Here is a 25,480-nt window from a genome sequence, read left to right on the forward strand (position 1 = left end):
CAACATGGATTCCTTTGTGACTGATTTTTTTGTATAGCATACTGTTTGAAAATTTGTGTGTACTTAGTCTTCTTGTTTTCTTCTCATTGATAGTGTATCTTATGGATGACACCATGTGTTTTTTTAAATCAGTTATTACACATTTTAGTTTTCCATTTTTAGCTCTTATGAACATACTATTAGGAACCTTCACATATTTAAGTTCTTTTGTGGGCATACATTTTCAAATTACTTGAGTGCATACTTAGGAATGTAATGGCTTGGGTGTACATTAACTATGAGGAATTGGCAAAGTCTTGCAGAGTAACCGTACCGTTTCACATTCCCACCTGCGGTCTACAAATACTGCAGTTTGTCTTCTGTCACCAGACACCTGCTTTTCTGTTTTTATTGCCATCCTAGGAATGTTACAGTATGTTATAGTTTTGATTTGCTTTTCGTTAATAGAGTTAATAATGTTGCACATCTTTTCATGTACATAGTGACTATTTGGGTATGATGCTTTCCTCTTTGGTGAGATGTCTATTTTGACTCTGCCCATTTTAAAATTAGGTTACTTCTCTTTTCATAGTCATTTAATAGTCATTTATATACTGTGGATATCATATCCTTACCAGTTGATTTTAAAACACATTCTCCCATTCTCTTGTCTTTTTATTTCATAGTAATTTGACATTGTTTTATTAATTTGGAAGGCTTCTAGTTTATCTACTTTTTTTCTTTGTTTGCTTAGATTTTAGCCATCATAACAAGAAAATTATTACCCAATCCAAGGTCAAAAATGTTTCTACCTATATTTTCTTCTAAAAATTTTATAGTTTTAGGTCTTACATTTAGATCTTGAATCTAAGTTGATTGAGTTTTTGTATATGGTAAGTAGTAATCCAAATAAATTATTTTATGAGTTGTTATTCCAACACTACTTTAAAAGTTATTATTTCTTCATTGAATTGTGTTGGCATTTTTATTGAAAATCAGTTAACCATAGATAAAGGTTTATTCCAGTATTCTTGTCTTTTGTTCATTTAAGCATTTAGTTTTTTGTAAGTATTTAGTCCTTAAACTCAGTAAATACAAAAGGCATCCTTTGAAACGTATATAGTATAAAATAACTGATTCCTTTGCAGTTGTTGCTTGGAAACTTTTTGGTCTTATAATAACTGGTTGATTGTAGAAATGTCTTTGATTAATCATTGAGAATTGAGGTAAGGGTACTCAGAAAGCCTTTGCTAGTAAAATCATTAAATTTTCTGAATGCAGGCCAAAATGCTGAAAATTGATGTTGGTACTTAATTTAAACTTTTATTTGCACTTATTTGGTACTGAACTTATTCCTGTATCATATGTTTTAATTTTGTCTGGAATATCTTTTTCTTCTGTGCAGCCTCCTCTGTTTAGGAGTAGTTTGTTCTTTCCAGTGAGGATCGTCTCAGTGTGGCAGGCACAGGCTAGTCCACCATAGACATTCTCTGTAAATCCAGCAACACGGGTGCTTTGTTCACTGGATTCCTTCAGTGTTTACAGATTCTATAGCTAGACCCTTAGGTCAGCATTACTCTCTTATTTTTAAGCATGTGCGGCAAAAATTCAGCACTTTTGGGGGAATTATTCATCTGTGCCCCCATTATTTGGCCTGGGCATATCTACTGGCTTCACCATATCACACTGCTGTGATGGCACACATTGCTTCTTTAAAGTTACATCTTTCAGGTACTTAGAGGCTTTTCAGATATGTATATTCCCCATGGCCTGGGCAGTATCACAGGTGTCCCCCCTCCAAACCCCCAAGTGTGCTGTGTAAGGGAGCTAGTATCTGTAACATTGTTTCCTTTTATTATTTCATATGCGTGTTTTGCCTGAGTGTATTTACACTATGTACCTACCATGTCTGGGGAGTCCAGAGAGGACATTGAAACCTCTGGAACTGGAGTTACACACAGATAGTTAAAAATTGCCACATAGGTGCTGGGAATCAAACTCACGTTCTTTGGAAGCACATCTAATGCTCTTAACTGCTAAGCTATCTCTCCAGCCCTTCATGGGTATCTCCAAACATGAAAATCTGAACCTCTTGGCTTGTATAATTTTTTTTTTTAGTGCTTTCTCAGTCAAGAGAGTAGTAAGCCATGTTTACAAGTTACCCATCTCAGGCTACTTTTGCATTTTTAAAAAAATATTTGAGTAAAGTTGGGTGTAGTAGTGCGCACCTTTAATCCCACTACTCCAAAGGCACAAGCAGAAGGAATCTGTGACTTCAAAGCCAGTTTGGTCTACATAGAGAATCCAGAACTATATAGAAAGAACCCGAGGTGGGAGGTGGCGGGGAGGAAGGGGAAAGGGAGATTTGAGTGAGAATCAGTATTGAATTAGGAAATCCTTAAAATCTTAGTTTGTGAAAGGACATTTTAGTGATACGTAGTACTGTTTGCTGATATAATTTAAAAATTTTTTATTCAAATTATTTTCCCTGAACTAAGTTGTTTTTATTTATTCATTTATTTTTTATGAAGCAGAGTTGAAGTTTATTAGGAATAAAATTTTTATATTATGGGGACTGTTAACAAAGATATATGCTTAGAAAAAGGAGAATAAGCACCCAAGAAAATGGGTGTGTGCTTCTCAACAGTCAACTGAACTAAGTCTTTTTTTTATTTTAAGATTTATTTACTTATTATATGTAAGTACACTGTAGCTTTCTTCAGACACACCAGAAGAGGGCATCAGATCTCATTACGGATGATTGTGAACCACAATGTGGTTGCTGGGATTTGAACTCAGGACCTCTGGAAGAGCAGTCAGTGCTTTTAACTGCTGAGCCATCTCTCCAGTCCCTGAACTAAGTCTTAAAGCAAAGGAAACTCTGGATCTAATGTGATAAGTTGCTATTAATTTAAGCAAGTACATTTGTGTGCATTTTTTTAAATTGTAGAATTACATCTTTATTTGCATTTTTAGATACTTTTATGCAAATAGAATTCATTATATTTTGCCCTTAAATCTAGTGTGCCCCTTAATTGCCAAATTATAAAAGAACCAGCAGCCTTTTAAACTTGTACTTACTTAGCGATAACTTTTGAAGATAATTTGGAAGTTTCTGGGAAAGTATTTAGGGATGCAGGTTTACGGCTAATGAATAGAAATCTGCTCCAAATGAAAGAATAGCACAAAAGCCAGCATGAGTCAGGATATTGTTCATTCTTTTCCTGCATCACTTTGTTTATTTATCCTTCATTTGTTCATTCATTTGTTTGTTTATTCATTTTGGGTGTGTGTAGACCTAAATATAAGGAGGTAAGAGGACATTGTCCATCATGGATTTTAGTGATTGAACTCAGATTGTCCAACTTGGTGAAAAGTGCTTCACCCACAAAGCCATTTTCTGAGCCTTTTTCTAAGCAAAGTAATTTTATCTTGCTAGGATGCCAATTCGATCAAAAAAATATTTTATATGAAAAAGGCAGAAATTGAACATCATGAAATGACTAAATCAAGTCTTCGAATAAGGTAAGTTTAAGATATCTAAGATCCTGTGCCTATTTGCTGAACTTTTAGCTAGTAAAATTAATACAGTGGAAAATAAAATTAATTTACAATTGAAATATGATTTTGAAAGCAGCAAAAGAATTGTTTTTAGCTTCTTCGTTGTACCTGAAAAAAGTTATTTTAAAAGATGAATATATATATATCATATTGTGTATTTATATTTGCAATAGGACATTTAGTCAGAAGATCTCAAGTCTCATTCTGGCTTTTCCTTCATTAGGACTATCTTTGAACAGGTCTTCCATTACCTCTTAAATGGAATGGCAACACTGAGTGCTTTCAAAGCTTTCTTCCAGCTCTCATGTGTGTTTCAATGCAGTGTTTCCTGATTTGTAGTAAACATAGCTCATGAAGACTAGTCCTGCCCATTTCTTTAGTGTCCTTACATCTTGACACAGAACTTGCTGCATAATAGATGCTCAGAAATAGTATACTACTACTCTTAGCAGAAAATAGTTGTTTCCTTTTTTCCCCCCAGCATTCTGATTTTTAGTAATTCAGTCTATAAGGAGTTTTTTTTATTTTATTTTATTTTATCTTTGGATAGGACTGCATCAAATTTGGCTGCAGCCAGGCTGACAGGTCCTTCGCACAATAAAAGCAGCCTTGGTGAAGAAAGAAACCCCACTAGCAAGTATTACCGGTGAGAGTAAGAGGGTGTAGTCTGAAAGCTGATTCATGCTTATGATAGTAGGCATGCTAGCCAGAAGGCTGTCTTAAAGTATTACCTTTAGGTTTTAAGGAGGACGTGTCAGTTACTTTACTTAAAAAGATTGAGGCAAGAGCTGGGCATAGTGATATATACCCATAATTCCAGCACTTGAAAAACTGAGGCAGCAAGATTGTGAGTTCAAGGCCAGTCTGGGTTACATATCAAGATCCTGACACAAAAGCAGCCACAAGTAAGTTAAGGCTCTCTGGTAGACCTTTCCTCACCTCACAGATAACTAACACTTAAGCATTAAGTAGTGTTTAATGTTACAAATAAGATGTATTAAATTCTTGTTTATACTAAATATTGTATTTATAATAGCACTTGTTATTGTAAATTACGAGTGTTTTAGAAGAGAATAATGAGATCCTTACTTTCCATAAAATATGGATTAATGTACCTCATTTAAGTGAAAAACAAATTGGAATAGTCTACTACTCTGCTACCAATGGAGTAGTCATCTCTCTGCTACCATGTTCTCTTTTGTAAAGTTTTATGTATATGAGTCCTTGGCCTGTAAGTTTGTCTGTGTACCATGTGAGTACAGTGCCTGTGGAGGCCAGAAGAGGGCATCGGGTCTATTGGCACTGAAGTTACAGATACTGTGAGCTGCCCTTTGGGTGCTAGGAATCCCACTCAGGTTCTCTGGATGGGCAGCCACTGTTCTTAACTACTGAGCCATCTCTTCAGTCTCAACTTTTCTTTTTTTGAGAAGAACAAAATTCTCACTTTTCTTTGCTAAGACTATGAAAACTATTATAAATTAAGGAGGTAGTTAATAGGAATTATTTTTCCTTGAAAAAGTATTAGCTCGTTTTAACTGTTCCATTTCATTAAGGTATGCAAATCATAACAGCATTCTGTATTCTAATTGCTTGTTTTTCTTTGTAGTAATAAAAGAGCAGTTCAAGGTGGTCGCTTGTCAGCAATTACCATGGCACTTCAGTATGGCTCAGAAAGCGAAGAGGATGCTGCTTTAGCTGGTAGGCATCTTTAGACTGTGGTCCCTCTGGCTGAGGGAAATTGCACTGACTTTGGTCTTGGAGTTGGTTAGTTTTTTAAGAAATGTTATTTTGGGGGCTGGAGAGATGGCTCAGCGGTGAAGAGCACTGACTGCTCTTACAGAGGTCCTGAGTTCAAATCCCAGCAACCACGTGGTGGCTCATAACCATCTGCAATGGGACTTGATTCCCTCTTCTGGGGTGTCTGATGACAGCAACAATGTATTCACATATATAAAGTAAATAATTCTTAACAAAAAGAAATGCTATTTTGTTGCATTTGATATAACCTTGAGTAAGTAAAATTATCAAAGGCAAATTGCTTTGTGTTAATGAACATAATTGGATAAACAGGAAACATGAACATAAAAGACTGGATAAAGATATATATCAAGTAAGAGGCTAGAGAGATGACTCTACCATGATACAGGTTCAGTTTCCACCATCTACATGGCACCTAACAACCCTTTGTAACTCGAGTTCCAAGAGACCTGGCACCCTCTTCTGGCTTCCATAGGCACTGCATGCATATGCTGTACTTAGGTACAGGCAAAGCACTCACACATAAAGTAAAAATAACTTTATTTTTTAAAAAAATATATCAGGCAAATAATAACCAAAAAGAAATTACCAAAGAGTAAAGAGTAACTGTGGCTATATTGACTTACGATAAAGTGAACTCTCAAGTACAGATATTGGCAAATAAAAGTGTTATGTCATAATGATGAAGGTCTGTTTCCTTGAGAAGGTGTGACAGAAGAGCTCCAAGAATATAAACCCACAACAGTGATGATGACAACCAAACAGACGGATCTCTGTGGGAAACTTTAGAATACTGACTTTGAACGTTAAGAGCTCCTCTCACAATTGATGAGCAGATGGTAGTCATTTACTATGGTACCAGCAGCACACTAGGCATTGAACCCAGGGCTACATTCATCCTAGACAAAGTCCCAACACTGAGCAACAGCCTCAGCCCTTGTTCAGACTTCTTTGTATTGTTTCCTATTGGTGAAGCAAGTTACCAAAAATTTACTGATATGGAGCAACATGAATTTATTTTCTTGTAGTTGTGGAGCCCAGGTGTCAAGGTGCTGAGTAGGTCACTAAGATAGAGGAAAATCAATTCCAAGATTTCTCTGACTTCTAGAGGCTACCTGTATCTCTTGGTTCATGGTCCCTTCTTCCAAGTTCACATTATAGCCTTGGATTATCCTTCCATCCTAACTCTTTCATTGTAATGTCCTTGTCATTCTTTTTCTTTTTAAGATTTATTTATTTTACATATATGATTACACTGTTGTTGTATTCAGACATACCAGAAGAGAGCATTGGATGCCATTATAGATGGTTGTGAGCCACCATGTGCTTGCTGGGAATTGAACTCAGGACCTCTGGAAGAGCAGTCAGTGCTCTTAATCACTGAGCCATCTCTCCAGCCTCACATCCTTGTCATTATTTTTAAATGTCTACTTAATCCATTTTCATCTTCTTAAGTCAAGATTATTACTAATATTTACAAAGTTCTTTTTGTAACATAGGTAATATTCACAGGTTCTATGGATTGGAACATTGATATGTTCTAGTGCTTATTACACATAGCAGGTTTGATATATGCATTCTGTACTTAGAAAATATATATTTCTCCTGAGTTCACATCAAAACTGACTTTATTTACTGAGCTTGAAATAAACTTCAATAAATTTCAATGTTTTAGAATTGTACACCACATCTTTCTGATAATATAAGAAAGATACCAACTAATAAAAGATAAAGTTTAAAAACCTTACTGGGGACAAGGCATGTAGCTTGGTGGGTAAGAGCATTTGCCATCCATGCTTAAAACCTTATCTTTGATCCCAGTACCTTACAAAACTGCCCGAGGCTTTGCATGTGACTTGAGCACTCTGGACGTAGAAGCAGGAGGATCAGGAGGTTAAGATGAACCTACGCTTTAAAAGAAACCCTTTTCTAGACTCTTCAGGTGTGTGTGTGTGTGTGTGTGTGTGTATACATGTAAATAAAACTTTAGAGAAATGAGAAGCATGGGTTTTATATTTCTATAACACTTTGTTGTGTTCTGGTATTTTTGACTTACCTTCTACCTGAGCATCTCCTCATTAAGGAATTGTTCCTCTGATGTTAGAGATGAGTGGGGTAAAGTCAGAGTCAAGGCTAAATTGTGTCTAAGAGTGTCAACCTAATCTAAGTTTATACTGTGGTAAAAGTGTTGGACTTCTATTTTTCTAACAAAACAATAAAATTATAAATACTTTGGTTTAGCTCACAATTTTGGAAATTCTAGTCTGTGATCAGTTAGACCTGTTTCTCCTAGTCTTGTGGCAAGGCAGCATTTACTATACATACTAGGAGCTGTGGGAAAATAAAACCTTTCACCTAGTGTTAGGTGAGTGAAATGAAAACAGAAGCAGGTCTCATTACCTCCTTCAGATGCATCACCATCTTCAACCCCTCACCCCGGGACTCCCACTAATCCACGTGTTTAGTGTCTCTCACCTCTCGATAATGCCCTCTGAGGAAGAAGTGTTTGAATGCATGGGTCTTTGGGTGGAGTATGATTACAGATCCTGGCTGTAACACTGAAAGTCATGCTTTTGTATTAGTTTTGAGATCTCTGAATAACTGCTTGTTCCTTTTGGATAAACATAGCAGGAAATTGGAAGGAAATGGAAGGAAATTGGAAGCATTTTAAAAATAAACTTTTTCAGTCTGAAAACTGAGTGTAACTTGATCTTAATATTTATAGATATTTTTCTACTACATACAATTATACAAAATATTTTTTTAGAATTTTTTTCTTATGTGTCTGTATGAATGAATAGTGAGTATATGCTATGCATATGAAGGAGACCAGAAATCAGATTCTCTGGAGCTGTAATAAAGGTTATAAAGGTAATAAAATCAGCCCCAATGTGGGTTCTAGAAAACAAATTCACATTCTCTGGAACAACAGCAAGCATTCTTAATTGAGCCATCTCTTAAATAATCTGTAATCATATTTAACATTATCTTAAAGGAAAATTAGAGATCTTTTGTTTTTGTTTTGTTTTATTTTTGTTTTTTTGGATTTTAGTTTTTTCAAGACAGGGTTTCTCTCTATAGCCCTGGCTGTCCTGGAACTCACTCTGTAGACCGGGCTGGCCTCGAACTCAGAAATCTGCCTGCCTCTGCCTCCCAGAGTGCTGGGATTACAGGCGTGCTCCACCATCGCCCAGCTAGAGATCTTTTAAAATCATTTTCATAGTGGTATGTGTCCATAATCCTAGCATTTAGGAAGTAGATGCTTTTCCTATAAGTTGGAAGCCAATCAAGTCTATACAGTGAAACCATTATTCAAAAAACAAAACCAAAAAAAAAAAAAAAAATCCTACCTAATAAGTAAGTAAAAATTGTTTTTAGCTGAGCATGACTGAGCTTGCTTTTAATTCTACCCAAAAGACTAAAGCAGAATGATTTCTGAGAGTTATAGATTAGTTTGGGCCATAGTGTAGGACGCATTTATAAGCAAACAAAGAAAAACAGAACTTTAAAGTGTTGGTTCTGGCTGGGCATGGTGGCTTACTACTTTTGTAGATGACCCAGGTTCTATTTCCAGCACCCACAAGGCAGCTCAAAACTCTGTAACTCTAGACCAAGAAGATCCAATGCCCTTTTCTGACCTGTGGGCACCAGGCACCCATGCATATATGGAGGCAAAATACTTACACAATAAAATCTTTTTAAGAATTATTAAAATTAGATGTTGCTTGTTTTTTCTTTATTCTTCTGGTAACTATGTTTTTATCTTCTCAGCTGCACGGTATGAAGAAGGGGAGTCTGAAGCAGAGAGCATTACTTCCTTTATGGATGTTTCCAACCCTTTTCATCAGCTTTATGACACAGTTAGGAGCTGTCGGAACAACCAAGGGCAGCTCATAGCAGAACCCTTTTTCCATCTGCCTTCAAAGAAAAAATACCCAGATTATTATCAGCAAATTAAAATGCCCATATCACTTCAACAGATCAGGTAAGACATTGTCTACATTATGCAATATAGCTGTGTCTTCTTGTAGTTGAGGCTGCACATACCTATACCACATATATATATATAGCTTTCAGAAGTAGATAGGGACATGAACTGATCTAAAATAATGTTTTCTTCAATATTTAGCTATCTGTCTCATAACTGAGTAAAGTAAAAACAAAACCGTCGTGGTTACACAATCATTCAGTGATGTCTACTTAGGTAGCTTTTATTTTTTATTTTTTATTTTTTTTAAAAAACAGTCTTGTAGTATAATCATGGCTGGCTTCAAAAAGCCCTCCTGATCAGAATATAGAAAATCAGTTTATGTGCCTTGCTAAAATGAGGCAGAAATGAAGGCTAACGTGCGTACTCTGTGTATCATCCTGTGTAGTGATAAGTCACTTGTGAGATATTATGCTCTTGAATGAGATGATAATTCCAAGTAAGAAACTTGATTTTAAATTTCATTTGATGTTAATAGCTGTGTGATTCAGTATGGTGCTAGTAATATTTGTTAGCCCAGGGAAAGAGGTGGATGCCTCCAAACAGCAAAGAGAAGATGACTGAGGTTGTATGAGTTGTCAAGTGTCAAAGCTTGTCTTTGGGTTCCGTCTTCAGCCCCACCTAAAGAAAAGAAAGTTAGAGAACCTAGCCAGTGTGGCTCCTCATGCCACTCTGCATGTGCTAGGGTTTGTCATCCCCCAAACCTCCCCAACACCACACTGCTATTGAATAACACTAATATAGTAAATATCTCTGGATACAGAACAAGTTGTTGATTTCAAGTTTAGATTCTGTTTTGTAGCATGCGTACACGTAGCTGTAGAATGCAGTCTAAGTGTACCATAGCATGTGTAGAGGTCTAAGGATAATGTTCAAGAGTCAGTTCTTTCAGTTTTGGATCTGGGGATTGAACTCAGGTTGTCAAACTTGGGCAAGCTTTTACCTACTGACTCATCCTGCCAGCCCAGACTTTCTGTCCTTTGTGGATGTTCTTACCAAGTACTGCTATTTTCATCTTTTGGTTTGTCAAAGTCTAGTGTTAGGCTTATGAGCTAGCACTGAGAACGGAATTTGTATATAATTGTTTTGGGTATATCCAGTAATGATTCCCACTATTTATATTTCCTTAAGCACTGCACAGAATCTGAATATCTCTTCAGTAAACTTAAAGTAAAACTTTACATGCAGATTGGACAGTACCATTCTAATAAAAAGTTTTGGGATCTCTATATTCACTTGATGAAACTGTTTTTACCTACTGTTATTCTTAGTACAATTTTTTTTAATATTTTCATTTTCTATAAAATATAAGTGGATATTAGTTAGCCCAGAAGCTCTGAATACCCAAGGCACAAATCGCATAACAAATGACTCCCATGAAGAAGTATGGAGAGGGTCCTGATCTTGGAAAGGATTGATCTAGCATTGGAGAGGAATATAAGGACAGAGAAAAAGGAGGGAGGTGATTGGAGAATGGATGGAGAGAAAAAGGTCTATGGGACATATGGGGAGGGGGGATCTGGGTAAGGGGAAATCATTTGGAAAGTACAATTTTTTTTTGTTTTGATGCTAAACACATAGGTTCTTCAATCACAGAAGTTCATGTCCAAATTCATATAGAGTTAGAGCTAACAGAGACTCTACTTTGTACAAAGAGCATCAAACCTGTCTGAAAGCTGATGGTTAGTAACAGCATCTAAAATGCTTACATGTGGGCTGGAGAGATGGCTTAATGGTTAAGAGCACTGACTGCTTTTCCAAAGGTCCTGATTTCATATTCCAGCAACCACATGGTAGCTCACAACCATCTTTAATAAACTCTGATGCCCTGTTATGGTGTGTCTGAAGACAGCTAAAGTGTACTCATATACATAAAATCAATAAATAAATATTTAAAATGCTTACATTCTTAATGATTTTTGCTATTTCTTTATAAATGACTTCACTGGAAGAGAGTAGTTAATAGACACTAACCAATTTTCCTCTTGAGAGCTCTAGCATGAGACCCACCTTCACTGTTGGAATGTCTCCTCTGCAGGCAAATATGCTATTTTGAATGTTTTTTTAGGACCTTATCATTAGTAACCTGTATGAACTAGAATGGACTCCTAATTTCCAGAAATCAGTAGTTCACAGTAATTCTTTATTGAGTTCATCTAAATCTCTCTTAAATTTTATTTCTCAGGGTTTTTCACTGGAAGTTTTCCTAGTATGTTTGTTTTCATAGTTGACTACTAAGGCCTGTAATTTATTTGTATTTTCAGATAAACTGTGATATTATCTAAATTTAATAATGTTTATATTTTACTTTTGAATGTGGAAGCCTATTACACGTGGCTAAAAAAGACATGTGGTGCTTGTGAAGGTTTTTTTTAAGTTGAACTTTCAGGTAGAATATTTGATAATTTTTATAATGAGAACTTATAATCATTTATTTGTCATTCACAGAACAAAGCTAAAGAACCAAGAATATGAAACTTTAGATCATTTGGAGTGTGATCTGAATTTAATGTTTGAAAATGCCAAACGCTATAACGTTCCCAATTCAACCATCTATAAGCGAGTTCTAAAACTGCAACAAGTCATGCAGGTATGCTGGCTGTTTATTGTATTACTGAAATAGTTTCATGCATGTGGTGTGTCCTTTTGAGATGTGTTCTATATCTGCATCACAAGAATATTAAGTCATTTCTTTGTACTACAAGTACAGTTGAATGTTTTGTTTTGTTTTTGTTTTTGTTTTTTGTTTGTTTTTGACTTGTCACTGCCCTGTAGGGGAGAAATAATCTTTTAAATACCATAAATATTGAGGTAGAGGAAGCAAGGATTTGACCCTGTGGGGAGAGCCAGTTTCAGGATTCTTAGGAAGTAGCCCTTCAATTCCAGATGGTAATTATGCTGTCTGTAGTAATCCCAGCACTTAGGAGGAGGCCAAAGGACTCTGGTTTTCCAGCCAGGTTGTGCTGTATAACAAGACCCTGTAACCACTACCACCACCACCTCTCCCTCTCTCCCTCTCTCCCTCTCTCCCTCTCTCCCTTCCCCCCCCCCCTTTCACACACACACACAGAGGGGGGGAGGAGGGAGGGAGAGAGAGAGAGAGAATGACAATGAGAATATGAACGAGGTAGCTGGCTTTGGCAAAAGAACATCTGAAAACTAGTTGAGCATTGTATTATCCAAGACTTTTTCAGAGCTCTCACAGAATACTTTGGAGAGAACAAGATGCTATTGGCTCAGGGATTTTTAAGACAAAAAGGTAGGTGTGAAAGACAGATTAACCCAAGCCAGGTGGTGCTGCTGCATGCCTTTAATCGCAGCACTCAGGAGGCAGAGGTACACAGTCTCTGAGTTTGGAGGCCAGCCTAATCTATAGAATTAGTTCCAGAACAGCCAGGGCTGCTCAGAAAATAACCTGTCTTGAGAAATCCATAAATGCCAAACGCTATAACGTTCCCAATTCAACCATCTATAAGCGAGTTCTAAAACTGCAACAAGTCATGCAGGTATGCTGGCTGTTTATTGTATTACTGAAACAGTTTCATGCATGTGGTGATGGTACATGCATTTAATCCTAGGAGGCAGAGGCAGGCGGATTTCTAAAGTCAAGGACAGCCAGGGCTACACAGAAAAACCCTGCCTTGAAAATTAGGGGTGAGCGTAGGGAGAGTGGAAGAAATACAGATTAACTATCTTACTGTGAGCTTTTGTTCTTTTTGGGGGGTGGATTTGATTTTTTAATTTATGTGGTGGCAGGGGGTTGGTCAGAGTAAAATTTGAAGGAGTCAGTTCTTTTACCACGTGAGTCCAGTAAATCAAACTCAGTTCATCAGGCTTGGTGCCAGATACCTTTTTCTTTGCCATAGTGCTTCTTAGAAGTTCCCTCTAGGTTAGCTTACCTTAAGCAAGGCCTGCAGGAGAAACCAACCCAACAGCTTGCCTTAGCTTTTAACTATACCATGCCATTGACAATTATCAATGCTCCTAGCTAGCATTGATTTTGTTTTTTTTCTAATTTCATCTACTTTTCTGTCATGCAGGCTGTTAAATTAGGCTATTTAAAATGTTTGAAGACTATTGGGTTTTTGTATCGTGCAAGAGGTTATGCCTCTGAATGAATGTGATATGCCTGGCTCTTTTACATTCATGTATTCATAGGAATACCTAATAGAATGAGGCTCACTCCTGGCATCTGCTTTATTTCAGGCAAAGAAGAAAGAGCTTGCCAGGAGAGATGACATTGAGGACGGAGACAGCATGATCTCCTCAGCTACTTCTGATACTGGTAGTGCCAAAAGGAAAAGGTACACGCTCTTCTCACATCTGCAGCCAGCTCATTCCTATTTATTTTATTTTAGATAAATTCAGGAAAAAATGTAAGCTATGAAGTATGAATTCTTTTAAAAGCTTTAAATATTTGAAGTATGTCTTTTTCAATTCATTTTAAGTTGGTTTTCTTTTTTTCCAAGTACCGTATTGCTTTTAGATGACAGAAAAATAACATGTAGCTGGGAAACATTCTTTTCACTGTCCAGATTCTTTTTAAGGTGGCATTTTGAAAGTGCCACTTAAATCTTAGATAGTGGTTTCATAGTGAATTGCAGAAATGGAATAGTAATTAAGAAAGGTAAGGACCAAGTCAGTGCTGCTGCTATATGAACTAAGTCCCTGCGCTGATCCTTGCTTCTCCTTAGAGACATGGTCTTTACTCAGTCTTGAGACTATCAGGTCATAACTACTTACAGGCAATGAAATGTTAAGTTGATTGTTTGGCATTTTTCTTTTTTTTCTTTCTAACCATCCCTCAACTTTCCTAATCCTTTTCTTCCCTTCACTGGTTTTAAGGAGGGAAACCTCACTGAGATTCTGAAGGTAGGCTCTTGATAAGGAACCATGCAAGACCATCTCTTGGAATTTCTTTGGCCTGATCATTATGGAACATCATATTCTCACTGAAGATTAACTGTTTTACATTCTTTGTAGCAGCAGTCAGTATGGGAGGATCCCTTGAACAAGGAATAAGCTAATCATTGATATCAGGGCTTGACAGACTCGGAATTGAATGAAGAAGTCAATTCATTTTTTGACATATTTCTGTATTTGCATTCAAAGAGCCACTAAGATCAGAAGGCTTTGAAATGTGATTCAGGAGAAAAGCTGCCCTGTCTTTCCCCCTTAAACTGCAGTTGGGAAACAGTTTTTTAACTTGGAAAATAACTGCAAAAGCTGTGTGGTATTAGCTGAATTTGTTGATGTGCCCTGAGCTGCAAGTCTCCTCCATTACTAGCCTGTGGATTTCATCCTTCCAAGTTCTTAATTCCTTGTTATACTAGGGACAACGGAGGAAAAATGTGAACCCAGATCAGAGTCATCAACTCAAGAACATCTTTGAGTATAATTATATAATTCTCTTCAACATCACCTGTGTTTTCCAGATCAGTCACCAATCAAAGATAGAAACTTCTCAGGCAAAAGAAGGTAATGGAGGCAAAAGTGATGGTCCAGTTAGTATCAGCATTGGATAAGTGTTAGGAAGCAATTCCAAGGAAGCATTAACCTACGCTAGATACTTAAAATTACATATCTCTGTGGCCTGTAGTTTATGGGATATTCTAAGTAGATGAAGTTATCGCCCTTCAACCTCCTACAAAAAGAAAACTAAGCTATATGTTATTAAAATTATTAAATCATATTTCAGACAAAGTTCTCATTATGAATAGGATTCCTAGGAAATGGTTCATACTAATAAAGTAAAAAAAAGTAGGAGAACCATAAATTATCAAAACAGTAACTTTATATATATACATATATGTGTGTGTATATATACATACATACATATATATATATATACATACATATATATGTACATACATATACACACACACACACACATATAAAATATCCCAGGATTGGGCTGCAAGCATGTGTAACTATTAAAAGACAGAAACTGAGGTCCTATTGGTCAGTAACAAAGTGATGACTCTTTTAACGAAGGTTAATAAGTGAGTCTCTGAAGAAGGCAAGCAAACCTGAGCTTGAGCTTGGTTGAAGATGTCAGAACCATCTTTTCCAAATACCACTCTACTCCCAAGTAATATGTATGATTCTGTTTTTGCTTTTTTTTTTTTATACTGGAAAGTCTTAAGGAAAATGGATTGCAGGTATATATTCTCTTCATTCTGGGAAGGCATCCTTTCTCCCTACCCTCTACCCAAAAATCTGCTTTCAGTTTCTGTGTTGAAATGTTTCAAGTGTTATGATCTATTATCTTTTGGAACAAATAATCTTCTTTTTCTCAATCATATTTGGCTTATGCATGACCCTTCAATGTTGCTTGTTATATTTCTCTTCACATGTACTGTTTGTTTCTGCTTTCCCAGGAATACTCATGACAGTGAGATGTTGGGTCTCAGGAGGCTATCCAGGTGTGCAGACCTTTTTTATGCATAAACATACTTTTACTATTGTAATTCTTCTGTGACATGGTCAGTACTGACAGTATGAAAAGAAAAACCTTATTTGTGTTAAACAAGTGTTTGGGGTGCCAGTTTATTTTATGAGTAGAGAAAACAGTACAATTTAGAAGACTAGTTAGTATGTGAAAGTTAGCCTTCGGATGTTCAGTACTACCTTTATTTTGTTGCTGATTTTCCTTTCCAGGGGTAAACGGCCCCCTCGTATATCATTGTGGCTATGCATCTTTATCAAAAGGTAGAGGCTGGCATTGCCAGTGACATGGGCTGGTGGGTGCTGATCTCATCTCGAGAGTCTTTCTGACTGGGATGGTAGAGAGGTTAGCATCATCATTGGCAATCCAAACAATCAGGGCTTGGAGGTACTTGTGCATTGTTCTGGACTAGTGCTTCTTGTCATTTTCTTACTCTCTGACCCTGTCTACATCATACTTCTTAAAGCATCCATTTCTGTAAGGCATCTTCTGTATGTTACTTAGGAATTTCAGTACAGCCTATAAGTTGCCATGTTACAATGCTGAATGATAATTGTATAGTGGGGGCTTTTGTTGTTGTTTTTAAGATGTATTTTTATTTTATGTGTATGGATGTTCTGTCCACATGCATGTCTGCAGCATGTGTATGGGGTGCTGACCGAGGTCAGAAGAAGGTGTCAGATCGTCTGAGACTGGAGTTAGAAGCCTCCATTTATCAGGGCAGCAGGTTAATCCCATAACCACAGCATCCAAGAGGCTCGAGAAGGAGGATCACTACCTATTTTGGGTTTTTTGTTTTGTTTTTTAAAAAGATGCGGATTCAAAACAAAGTCCATTCTTACTCATAATCATATAAATTAGAAAAGACATTCATTTATTTTTTAGTTTCATCTTCATGTGTTGGGAGTTTGTTCTACTATCCTGATACTTCTAGTACGGGGCCTTTTATGTCCAGTCAACTCTAAAATTATTTTTATTATAATAATGTAAATGATTTGGCTTGGAATCTCTTTAAGTACACAATGATGAATAGTATTGATTTCCAGTCCCTTAAGATGTATTTTAATTGGGTATTGGGGCTTATACTTGTAATCTCATCACTTGAGAAGCAGAGGCAGGAGAATTCTGAGTCTAGCCTAAGCTGCATAGCAGATTTTATCAGAAAAATAGAAAGTAATTTAGTCAGGCCTGGTAGTAAACAGATGTGTACAGTGCTGGCTGTGCTGGGAGAAGAGGTCTGGAATTCTCGGCAGGCTCATATTATGAGACCTCATCTTGGGGAGGAAAAAAACCAAGATGAGTTTACTTTAATATGTTGCAAGGTATATAGGGTAAAAAGTGCAGAAACTATATTTATGTATGTTTTCAGAAGTGGCAGTTACCCAAATATTAGTAGTTAATAGCCAAGCGACATTGGAGATGAACAGAAAGGGAGCTGGAGAGCTGATGCCATTGGCTAATAGAACTTGATATTCTGGAGGACCCAAGTTTGATTACCGAACCTACATCAGATAGCTCACAGCTGCCTATAACTCCCAGTCCAAGGGATCTAAAGCTCTCTTCTGGTGTCCGTGGGTACCTGAACCCACGTGGCATACAATTGCTTCACAAGCATGCATGCATGCACACATCCTCTGAATGATAATAATAGAAATAAAGATGAAAAAGAAAATGGCCAGAAATTTGGGGTAGGGAGAGCTATAGTTTCTTCCTCCATGTTTGTAATAGAGGATTTATCTCATTCCATAAAGTACATGAAGTTTTCGGAAGTCACCTGCGTAATAAGGTTCACTGTACATATTGGAAAACAACCATAGCAGCCAACAAAGTTAGTACATAGATGGAAAGTTAGCTCCGAAGTTTCCTGAACCAGTGGTTCTCAGTCTCAAAGGCAATGTGTAAGGATTTAGAACACTGAAAAAGAAATAAAACTGGATTTGTTCAAGGAAGGCCATGTGCGACCTAGAGGTTAGCTTTGTTTACCTCTGTCTTATGGTTTTTCTGCTGTGAACGGACACTGTGACATAAGGACAACATTTGATTAGGACTGGCTTACAGGTTCAGAGGGTCAGTCCATTATCATCAAGGCAGAAGCATGGCAGCACCCAGGCGGGCATGGCTCAGGAGAAGCTGAGAGTTCTGTATCTTGTTCTAAAGGCAAACAAGAGAAGACTGACTTCCAGGCAGCTAGGATTAGGGTATTAAAGCCCATGTCTACAGTGACACACCTATTCCAACAAGGCTACATCTACTCTAACAGGGTCACACCTTCTAATAGTGCCACTTCCTGGGCCAAGCATATACAAACCATCATAGCCTCTGAGGCTATAAACCAATTATATGTTATTTATGATATAAATAGAGAAAGAAAACATCTACTAGATTAGAGCTTCCCCCCCCCCCCCCCCCCCCCAGATAGGGTTTCTCTGTATAGCCCTGGCTGTCCTGGAACTCACTCTGTAGACCAGGCTAGCCTCGAACTCAGAAATCCTCCTGCCTCTGCTTCCCAGAGTGCTGGGATTACAGGTGTGCGCCACCACTGCCTGGCTAGAACAATTTTTTTATGTACAGGAAGATTCAGTTTCTGGATATGACCCATTAATAGCTGCCAAGTATTAGGATTGTTGGCATTGAGAACAGACCTTTTGTTATTCTTGATATAGAAACTATCTTTTAAAACCTCTTTAAAGTCTGTTACAGATTCAGTCCCAAATAAGATTATAGCTTCATACAGAAAAGTCTCTGCTGAATCCTGGAAGAGAATGAGGTTAATCTCCTGGTACATGTCTGGCTTTTGATGGAAGGATTCTACTTCTTAGAACTTCTGGAATCAGGAACTGTTTTTTTTCTGTGTTAGCGAATGAGTGCTTTTAATCCTAGCATTTCAAAATTGAGGTCTTGCATCTTCTAAAGTCAAGCTCATATGACATATGAGATATTTTTAAATAAGCCATATGACTTGGTTTTAAGTATGACTTCTATGACCTTTGATTGGAGTTCTGAAATTTCTACTCAGTCTCTGAAAGTTAAAGTTGTCTTAGTACAGTGTGGAGCTCTATCATTTTGGAGCTTTGCCCTTATTAATAGTATCTATTGGCTACAGACCTAGAAATCAAGAGCACCTTTCCACAGCATTGTTCCATATTGTTTCTTAGAGGAAATACTATCCACTAGATGAGCCATCTCTTAGGTTAACTTAACAACTATTTACTTGATGCAGAATATAAAAGAACTGAAGGAGAAACTGGCAGAATGATCCTAGGACCACAGTGGAGAAAGGGAGTCAGAGTGAAGATGTCATAATGAGGATGAGTCCAATCCTGGAAACCATACATTCTTTTCTTTTTCTCTCCTATTAAGCCCACTTTCAGTTTGTCATGAGCTCTATCATGTTAGATAGGCATTTCTGAGACTTAAGGACATCTGGGTTTTCAGTTGCTGATTGTTTTTTATCTTAACATACACTGCACATATACACAGATACATACATGATCTTTCTGTCCCCTCCGCCCTTTCCCTTTTCTCCAAACCCACCCCCATCTCATGTAGCCAGGCTTGCCTAAACTTGCTATGACTCCAAAGATGACCTTGAAATCCTGATCCTCTTGCTCCCTCCTCCTAAGTGTTAGAATTACAAATATGCACTACCATGCCTGGCTTCTATTTCTGGGTTTTAAAAACATGTCTTTTTACTTTATTTAAGATTTATTTATTTATTTTTATTTTATGTGCGTACTTTGTCACTGTCTTTAGACATACCAGAAGAGGGCCTCAGATTCCACTACTGATGGTTGTGAGCCACCATGTGGTTCTTGAGAACTGAACTCAGGACCTCTGCAAAAGCAGTCAGTGCTCTTAACCACTGAGCCATCTCTCCAGCCCCTAAAAACATATCTTAAATTGAGGCAATGTCTCATGTCCCAGAAGGAGAGTAAGAATATAGTCTGAGGGCTAGGCTAAGAAACCCATAGCCATATAATTTTTTTCAGGAATGAACTTCCTTTCCTTATAAGATAGAAAACAACTAAAAATATTTACCTCTGTGTACTATGCTATAGGATCTTAGTCGGTTTTTATAGACTAGAAACTAAATCTTAAGTTATTTCTTTTTTTACATACTGACCAGTTGGAGACTGCTAGGTAGTCTAGCTAGAATTTATCAGTATCCTGAAGACAGAAAAAAATTGACCAGTCAAACTGGAAGGTAAACTCTTTCAATGATTTATTAAGCCATATTCCTTGTATTTTAGTCTCTTGAGCTGTTTTTCTCAACAATGAAGTTAGGCAAACCATCTTGGCCCCCATCTGAACTCTGAATTCTTTGTTCTGTTCCATTCATATCAGCTTCTCAGGCTCTTATCTTGATTGTGGACGCCCGGAGAAAAAGCAACATACAAGCTAAACAGTACAAATGTAGAACTCAGATGAACCATAGGCTACTTTAGGTGACTTTGGATTAGACGGGAACACTGTGGGACTTGTACCTCCTATGGAGACAATAGTTCGCAGAGGGTTTTTTTGTTTTGTTTTGTCTTTTTTTTTTTTTTTTTTTTTTTTTTTTTTTTTTTTATCTTGGCAGCCAGGATATTTGTTCTATGTAGGAATAGCTATCGTAAGAGATTAAAACACTGTTTGTTTGTTTGGTTGGTTGGTTGGTTTGTTTGGTTTTTTGGATTTGGTTTTTTCGAGACAGGGTTTCTCTGTATAGCCCTGGCTGTCCTGGAACTCACTCTGTAGACCAGGCTGGCCTCGAACTCAGAAATCCACCTGCCTCTGCCTCCCAGAGTACTAAAACTCTGTTAAGTTGTTTTGTTTTGTCTGTGTTTAGAAATGGAGTTGCTGTTTTATTACATTAGATGTCTCAAAACAAAAAAATGTATTTCATGTAGTTATTAAATTTCATTTTCTTATAGTATCACACAATATTGTTTTTGAACATTACATTTCAAGAACTATTCTAAACAGGTTTGTCACTGGTTGCTCCTGTCAGGATCACTGTTTTAATCATTTTGTAAATTTTCTTAATATTTTCTTATACCTTTCCAGTGTGCTTGCTCTGTCTATGTCATATCTAATCAATATATTGTAATCATTATAAAGTACTTGCCCTCACAAAAATTTTTTTCTAATTCATGGTCACCCTTGGATAAAGAAAACTGACCTTGTTGTTTTTTCCCTTTTTCTAACTTCCCCTCAACAGTAAAAAGAACATAAGAAAACAGCGAATGAAAATTTTATTCAATGTTGTTCTTGAAGCTCGAGAGCCAGGTTCAGGCAGAAGACTTTGTGATCTATTTATGGTTAAGCCATCCAAGAAGGACTATCCTGATTATTATAAAATCATCTTAGAGCCCATGGACCTGAAAATAATTGAGCATAACATCCGAAATGACAAATATGCAGGTGAAGAAGGAATGATGGAAGACATGAAACTCATGTTCCGCAATGCCAGGCACTACAATGAGGAGGGCTCCCAGGTACGGAGGGGCTTCTAGGGTGTGAAAGATCAGAGCTAGACTCTGTCTCTGACTGTGTGTGTGTGTGTGTGTGTGTGTGTTTGTGTCCGTCTTTGCAGTGCATGGGTAGCTAAAGAAGAGGGTATCGGTATCTTGTTCAGTCATGCTATCCTGTCTCACTGACTTTCAGCTCGGCTGGCTGTCCAGTCAGCCCTCAGAATCCTCTTCCCCAGCGTTACAGTTTCAGGCGTGTGCGGTAGTGCCTAGTGATTTACATAGAGATCATCTTCTCAATCATTTTTTACATTTTAAGACAGAGTATCTCATTGACCAGGCTGGCCTTGAACTTGTCATCCTCTACTCTGCTTCTTCAGCATTTTCATTTGCCATGCACTACTACAACCAGCCACCTCTGCTTGACTAGTTATTTTTGGTGGCTGTGTTAATATTTTGTCATTCTTGGTTGCTTAAAAATGGAAGACAGTATGTTTTAAAGAGTTTAAAGTTTATAGTTTTAAAAGATTGTTCACTGGGCTAGATAGATGGCTCCAAGATTGAGAGCACTGATTGCTCTTCCAGATGTGTTGGGATCAATTCCCAGCAACCATAGTACCATATATATATATGATATGTATATCATATATATCATAACCATCTATAATGAGATCTGGTGCCCTCTTGTGGCCTGAGGGTATATATGCTGGCAGAATGCCATATACATAATAAATAAACAAACAAACAAACAAATAAATCCATCTTAAAAAAAAGATGGCCCATGAGTAAGGGCACTTGCTCTGCAAACACACAGATTTGAGTCAAGGTCCCCTAGCAACCATGTAAAAAGCTAGACAGCACTGCACATGCCTGTAACTGTAGTACTGGGAAAGAGACCAGAGGATCCTGAGGTCTTGCCTGCCAGCCAGATAGCTAAAAGTCAGTAAGATAAGACAACATGATTGAGGAAGATACCAGATACTTTCCTTTGGTTTCCCATGCACTTATATGGCACCTAAATTTATTTATTTTTTATTTATTTATTTTTTTCAAGACAGGGTTTCTCTGTGTAGCCCTGGCTGTCCTGGAACTCTCTCTGTAGACCAGGCTGGCCTCGAACTCAGAAATCCGCCTGCCTCTGCCTCCCAAGTGCTGGGATTACAGGCGTGCGCCACCACGCCCGGCATGGCACCTAAATTTTAATCCTGCTCTGTGTTGGGGAGACCGTTTACTGCACTTGCTATGCATATAAGAGCACCTAAGTTCAAGTCCCCAGCATACAATGTAGAAAGCCAGATATAGCAGTACATACCTGTAGTACACTGTCTCAAAAATACCAAAATGATGATGGTAACAGAAAGATGAATGTTAGATGCCTCCTGCTTTAGTAATAGTACTTACTCCAGAGTTTTATATAATAGTAAAGAGATATAAAAGAACTGGGTTTTGGGAACAGTATTAAATACTAAATATGTACTCTAAGAAAAGTCAATACATTAAAATATTTATCTTTTTATTATTTATATTTAAGGACTTTTAAAAGATTTTGTTTTATGTACATGAGTATTTTGCCTGTGTTTGTATGTGTGTCTCTGTGTGTGTGTGTGTGTACATGTTACATGTGTATCTAGAGTTAAGATCTGAAGAGGGGAGCTGGAGAGATGGCTCAGTGGTTAAGAGCACTGACTGCTCTTCTGAAGGCCCTGAATTCAAATCCCAGCAACCACATGGTGACTCACAACCATCTGTAATGAGATCTGATGCCCTCTTCTGGGGTGTCTGAAGACAGCTACCTACTTACATATTAATTTAATACTTACATATTTAAAAAAAAAAAGTTAGCCGGGCGTTGGTGGTACATGCATGTAATCCCAGCACTCTGGGAGGCAGAGGCATGGATTTTGGAGTTCGAGGCCAGCCTGGTCTACAGAGTGAGTTCTAGGACAGCCAGGGCTATACAGAGAAACCCTGTCTACAAACAAACAAACAAAAGATCAGAAGAGGATGTTGTGTCTCTTGGAATTGGAGTTACAGATAGTCCTGAACTTTGTTCCAACAAATCTCTTATCCTTTAAAAAAATCTATAAAACTTCTAACACAATGGATCTTAGAAATTAGCATGCATATTTATACATTAGAATCACACAGAAAGCTTCAAAATAGGTCCTCTCCATCAGATAGGATTGTTATTGTTCTGAAGAGAACCTAAAGATTTAGCTGTCAGTTCTCCTTAACCATGGTTTTTTGGTTTGTTTGTTTGTTTTCCTTTTTCTTTTTTCAAGAGAGGGTTACTCTGTGTAGCTTTGGCTGTTCTGGAACTCACTCTGTAAACCACTCTTGAATTCACAGAGATCCACCTGCCTCCTCAGTGCTGGAATCAAAGGTAGTGCCAGCACCATGCAGCTAACTTAAACTATGTTTTAAACTCATTCACAGATAGTCATTATATTTTGCTTGTTTGTTGATGTTTTGCTATATTTTGGGAGGGGGGTTCGAGACAGGGTTTCTCTGTGTAGCCCTGGCTGACTTGGAACTCACTTTGTATACCAGGCTGGCCTCGAACTCAGAAATCCGCCTGCCTCTGCCTCCCAAGTGCTGGGACTAAAGGCGTGCACCACCAACACCCGGCTGATGTTTTGATATTTGAGATAGGGTTTCACCATGTAACTGATGTTGACTTCAAACTTGTGATTTTCCACTTCCTGATTGCTAGTATTTATATATCAGCCCCTCAGAAATAAAAACTTCTTTACTCTTTAATTACAATGTTTTTAGGGAAAAAATGTTGTCTATTTTTGGAACGTAGGTATACAATGATGCCCATATCCTGGAGAAGTTACTCAAAGATAAAAGGAAAGAGCTGGGCCCATTGCCTGATGATGATGACATGGCTTCTCCCAAGCTTAAACTGAGTAAGTCTGCCTTATATTTTGCTCTTCAGTTTAGTCTGTCAAAGAGAAATTTCTGAGTCCTTGACATTTCTTTAATTAAATGGTGAAAATGGTTTTATTCATTGACACTGCTATCTTTCTTCACATTTGATTGTGTTTTAAGTAAAAGAATAAACCCGAGTATAAAGTTGGTTAGCTTTTTTGTTGATGGGACTGAATCTCTGACAGTGAAAATGAGAGCAGATTCATTTTGCTACAACTGCAGAGTTCAGTCTCCATTGTTTGTGAGCTGTAGTAAAGTAGAACGTTGTGTAAGGACACAGATTTGCTTATAAGTTTATGGTAGACAAGGAGCAGAGAGAGACATGATTCGACCAAGGACAAGACACCCTTCAGAGGCCCACCTTACTCCAGCCCAGCCCATCTCCCAGTCCTGCCATCAGATTATGACCCCCTCAGGTATCTGTTAATAAAAGCAGCACTCTCATGCTCAGTACCTCTCATTGATTGTATCTACCAGCTTGGAACTTTCAAGGTATGCTTTATGTCCAAATCATCAAAAGAGAGAACTTGAATATCAACGGCAGAGATTTTTCTTGCTTTCTTGAATGCAGTGAGTAATATAGACATTGACTGGGAAGACTGTTCTTTATATGAAGCCAGAAAAAAAGAGTATGGCAAGTTTTGTTAAAGTTTATTTGGTGTTACATAAAATTAAAAATGAATCCCAACAATTCTACTGGATAAAATTTGGAAAGCAAGGGCTAGAGATATGGCTCAGTGGTTAAGAGCACTGACTAGTTTTCAGAGGTCCTGAGTTCAATTCCCAGCAGCCATATGGTGGCTCACAACCATCTATAATAGGATCCTATGTCCTAAGGTGTGTCTGAGGACAGCTATAGTGTACTTACATACATAAAATAAATAAATAAATTTTAAAAAATTGGGAAGTGAGATGTACTGCTCAGGGACCATTTGAGTAACCTATGTGGATATGATTTATCAAAAATTTTAAGGGAAAAGAACACAGCAAAAATATTGAATTAAAGATATTTCTGAATTATTTAATATAAATGAAACAAATGCTAAGAAAACAATAACATCAAATAATCTTAAACAAATGTTAAGCAAGAATAACAATGTCAGATACTCTTTAGAGTTGTGTTTACTGGAAAGGACAAAGGCAAGCATCTTTTTAAGGTAAACCATCCATAAAAATTCCTTCATTGCTTTGTAAATTGCTGCTAAATGACAATTTCTTTTCACTTAGGAATTCTTCTTTTCATGTAATTATAAAAGCATATACATAGTCAGATATGGAGGCACATGTCTGTAATCCAGCCCTTGGGAGCTGGAGGCAGGAGGATCAGAAGTTCAAGGCCAGGCTCACCTATATAGTTTAAGG

General features: G+C 37.4%; 1 protein-coding gene across 41 annotated transcripts in view; it reads left to right on the forward strand.

The window, feature by feature from the left end:
- Pbrm1 (polybromo 1) overlaps positions 1-25,480 on the forward strand; it is a 93,625-nt gene that overhangs the window by 23,539 nt on the left and 44,606 nt on the right. For 20 of the 41 annotated variants that reach the window (XM_052190010.1, XM_052190031.1, XM_052190040.1 and 17 more), the window contains 9 exons: positions 3,419-3,504; positions 4,091-4,186; positions 5,147-5,238; positions 9,070-9,283; positions 11,735-11,876; positions 13,493-13,590; positions 15,667-15,711; positions 20,935-21,211; positions 23,991-24,096. In XM_052190010.1, the coding sequence (XP_052045970.1) occupies positions 3,419-3,504; positions 4,091-4,186; positions 5,147-5,238; positions 9,070-9,283; positions 11,735-11,876; positions 13,493-13,590; positions 15,667-15,711; positions 20,935-21,211; positions 23,991-24,096 (1,156 nt within the window). The remainder of the gene's footprint in view (positions 1-3,418; positions 3,505-4,090; positions 4,187-5,146; positions 5,239-9,069; positions 9,284-11,734; positions 11,877-13,492; positions 13,591-15,666; positions 15,712-20,934; positions 21,212-23,990; positions 24,097-25,480) is intronic. The other 21 variants (XM_052190018.1, XM_052190021.1, XM_052190034.1 and 18 more) reach the window with 3 other exon arrangements.

The sequence above is a fragment of the Apodemus sylvaticus genome, chromosome 8 (assembly GCF_947179515.1).
Source record: "Apodemus sylvaticus chromosome 8, mApoSyl1.1, whole genome shotgun sequence".
Taxonomy (NCBI): Eukaryota; Metazoa; Chordata; class Mammalia; order Rodentia; family Muridae; genus Apodemus; species Apodemus sylvaticus.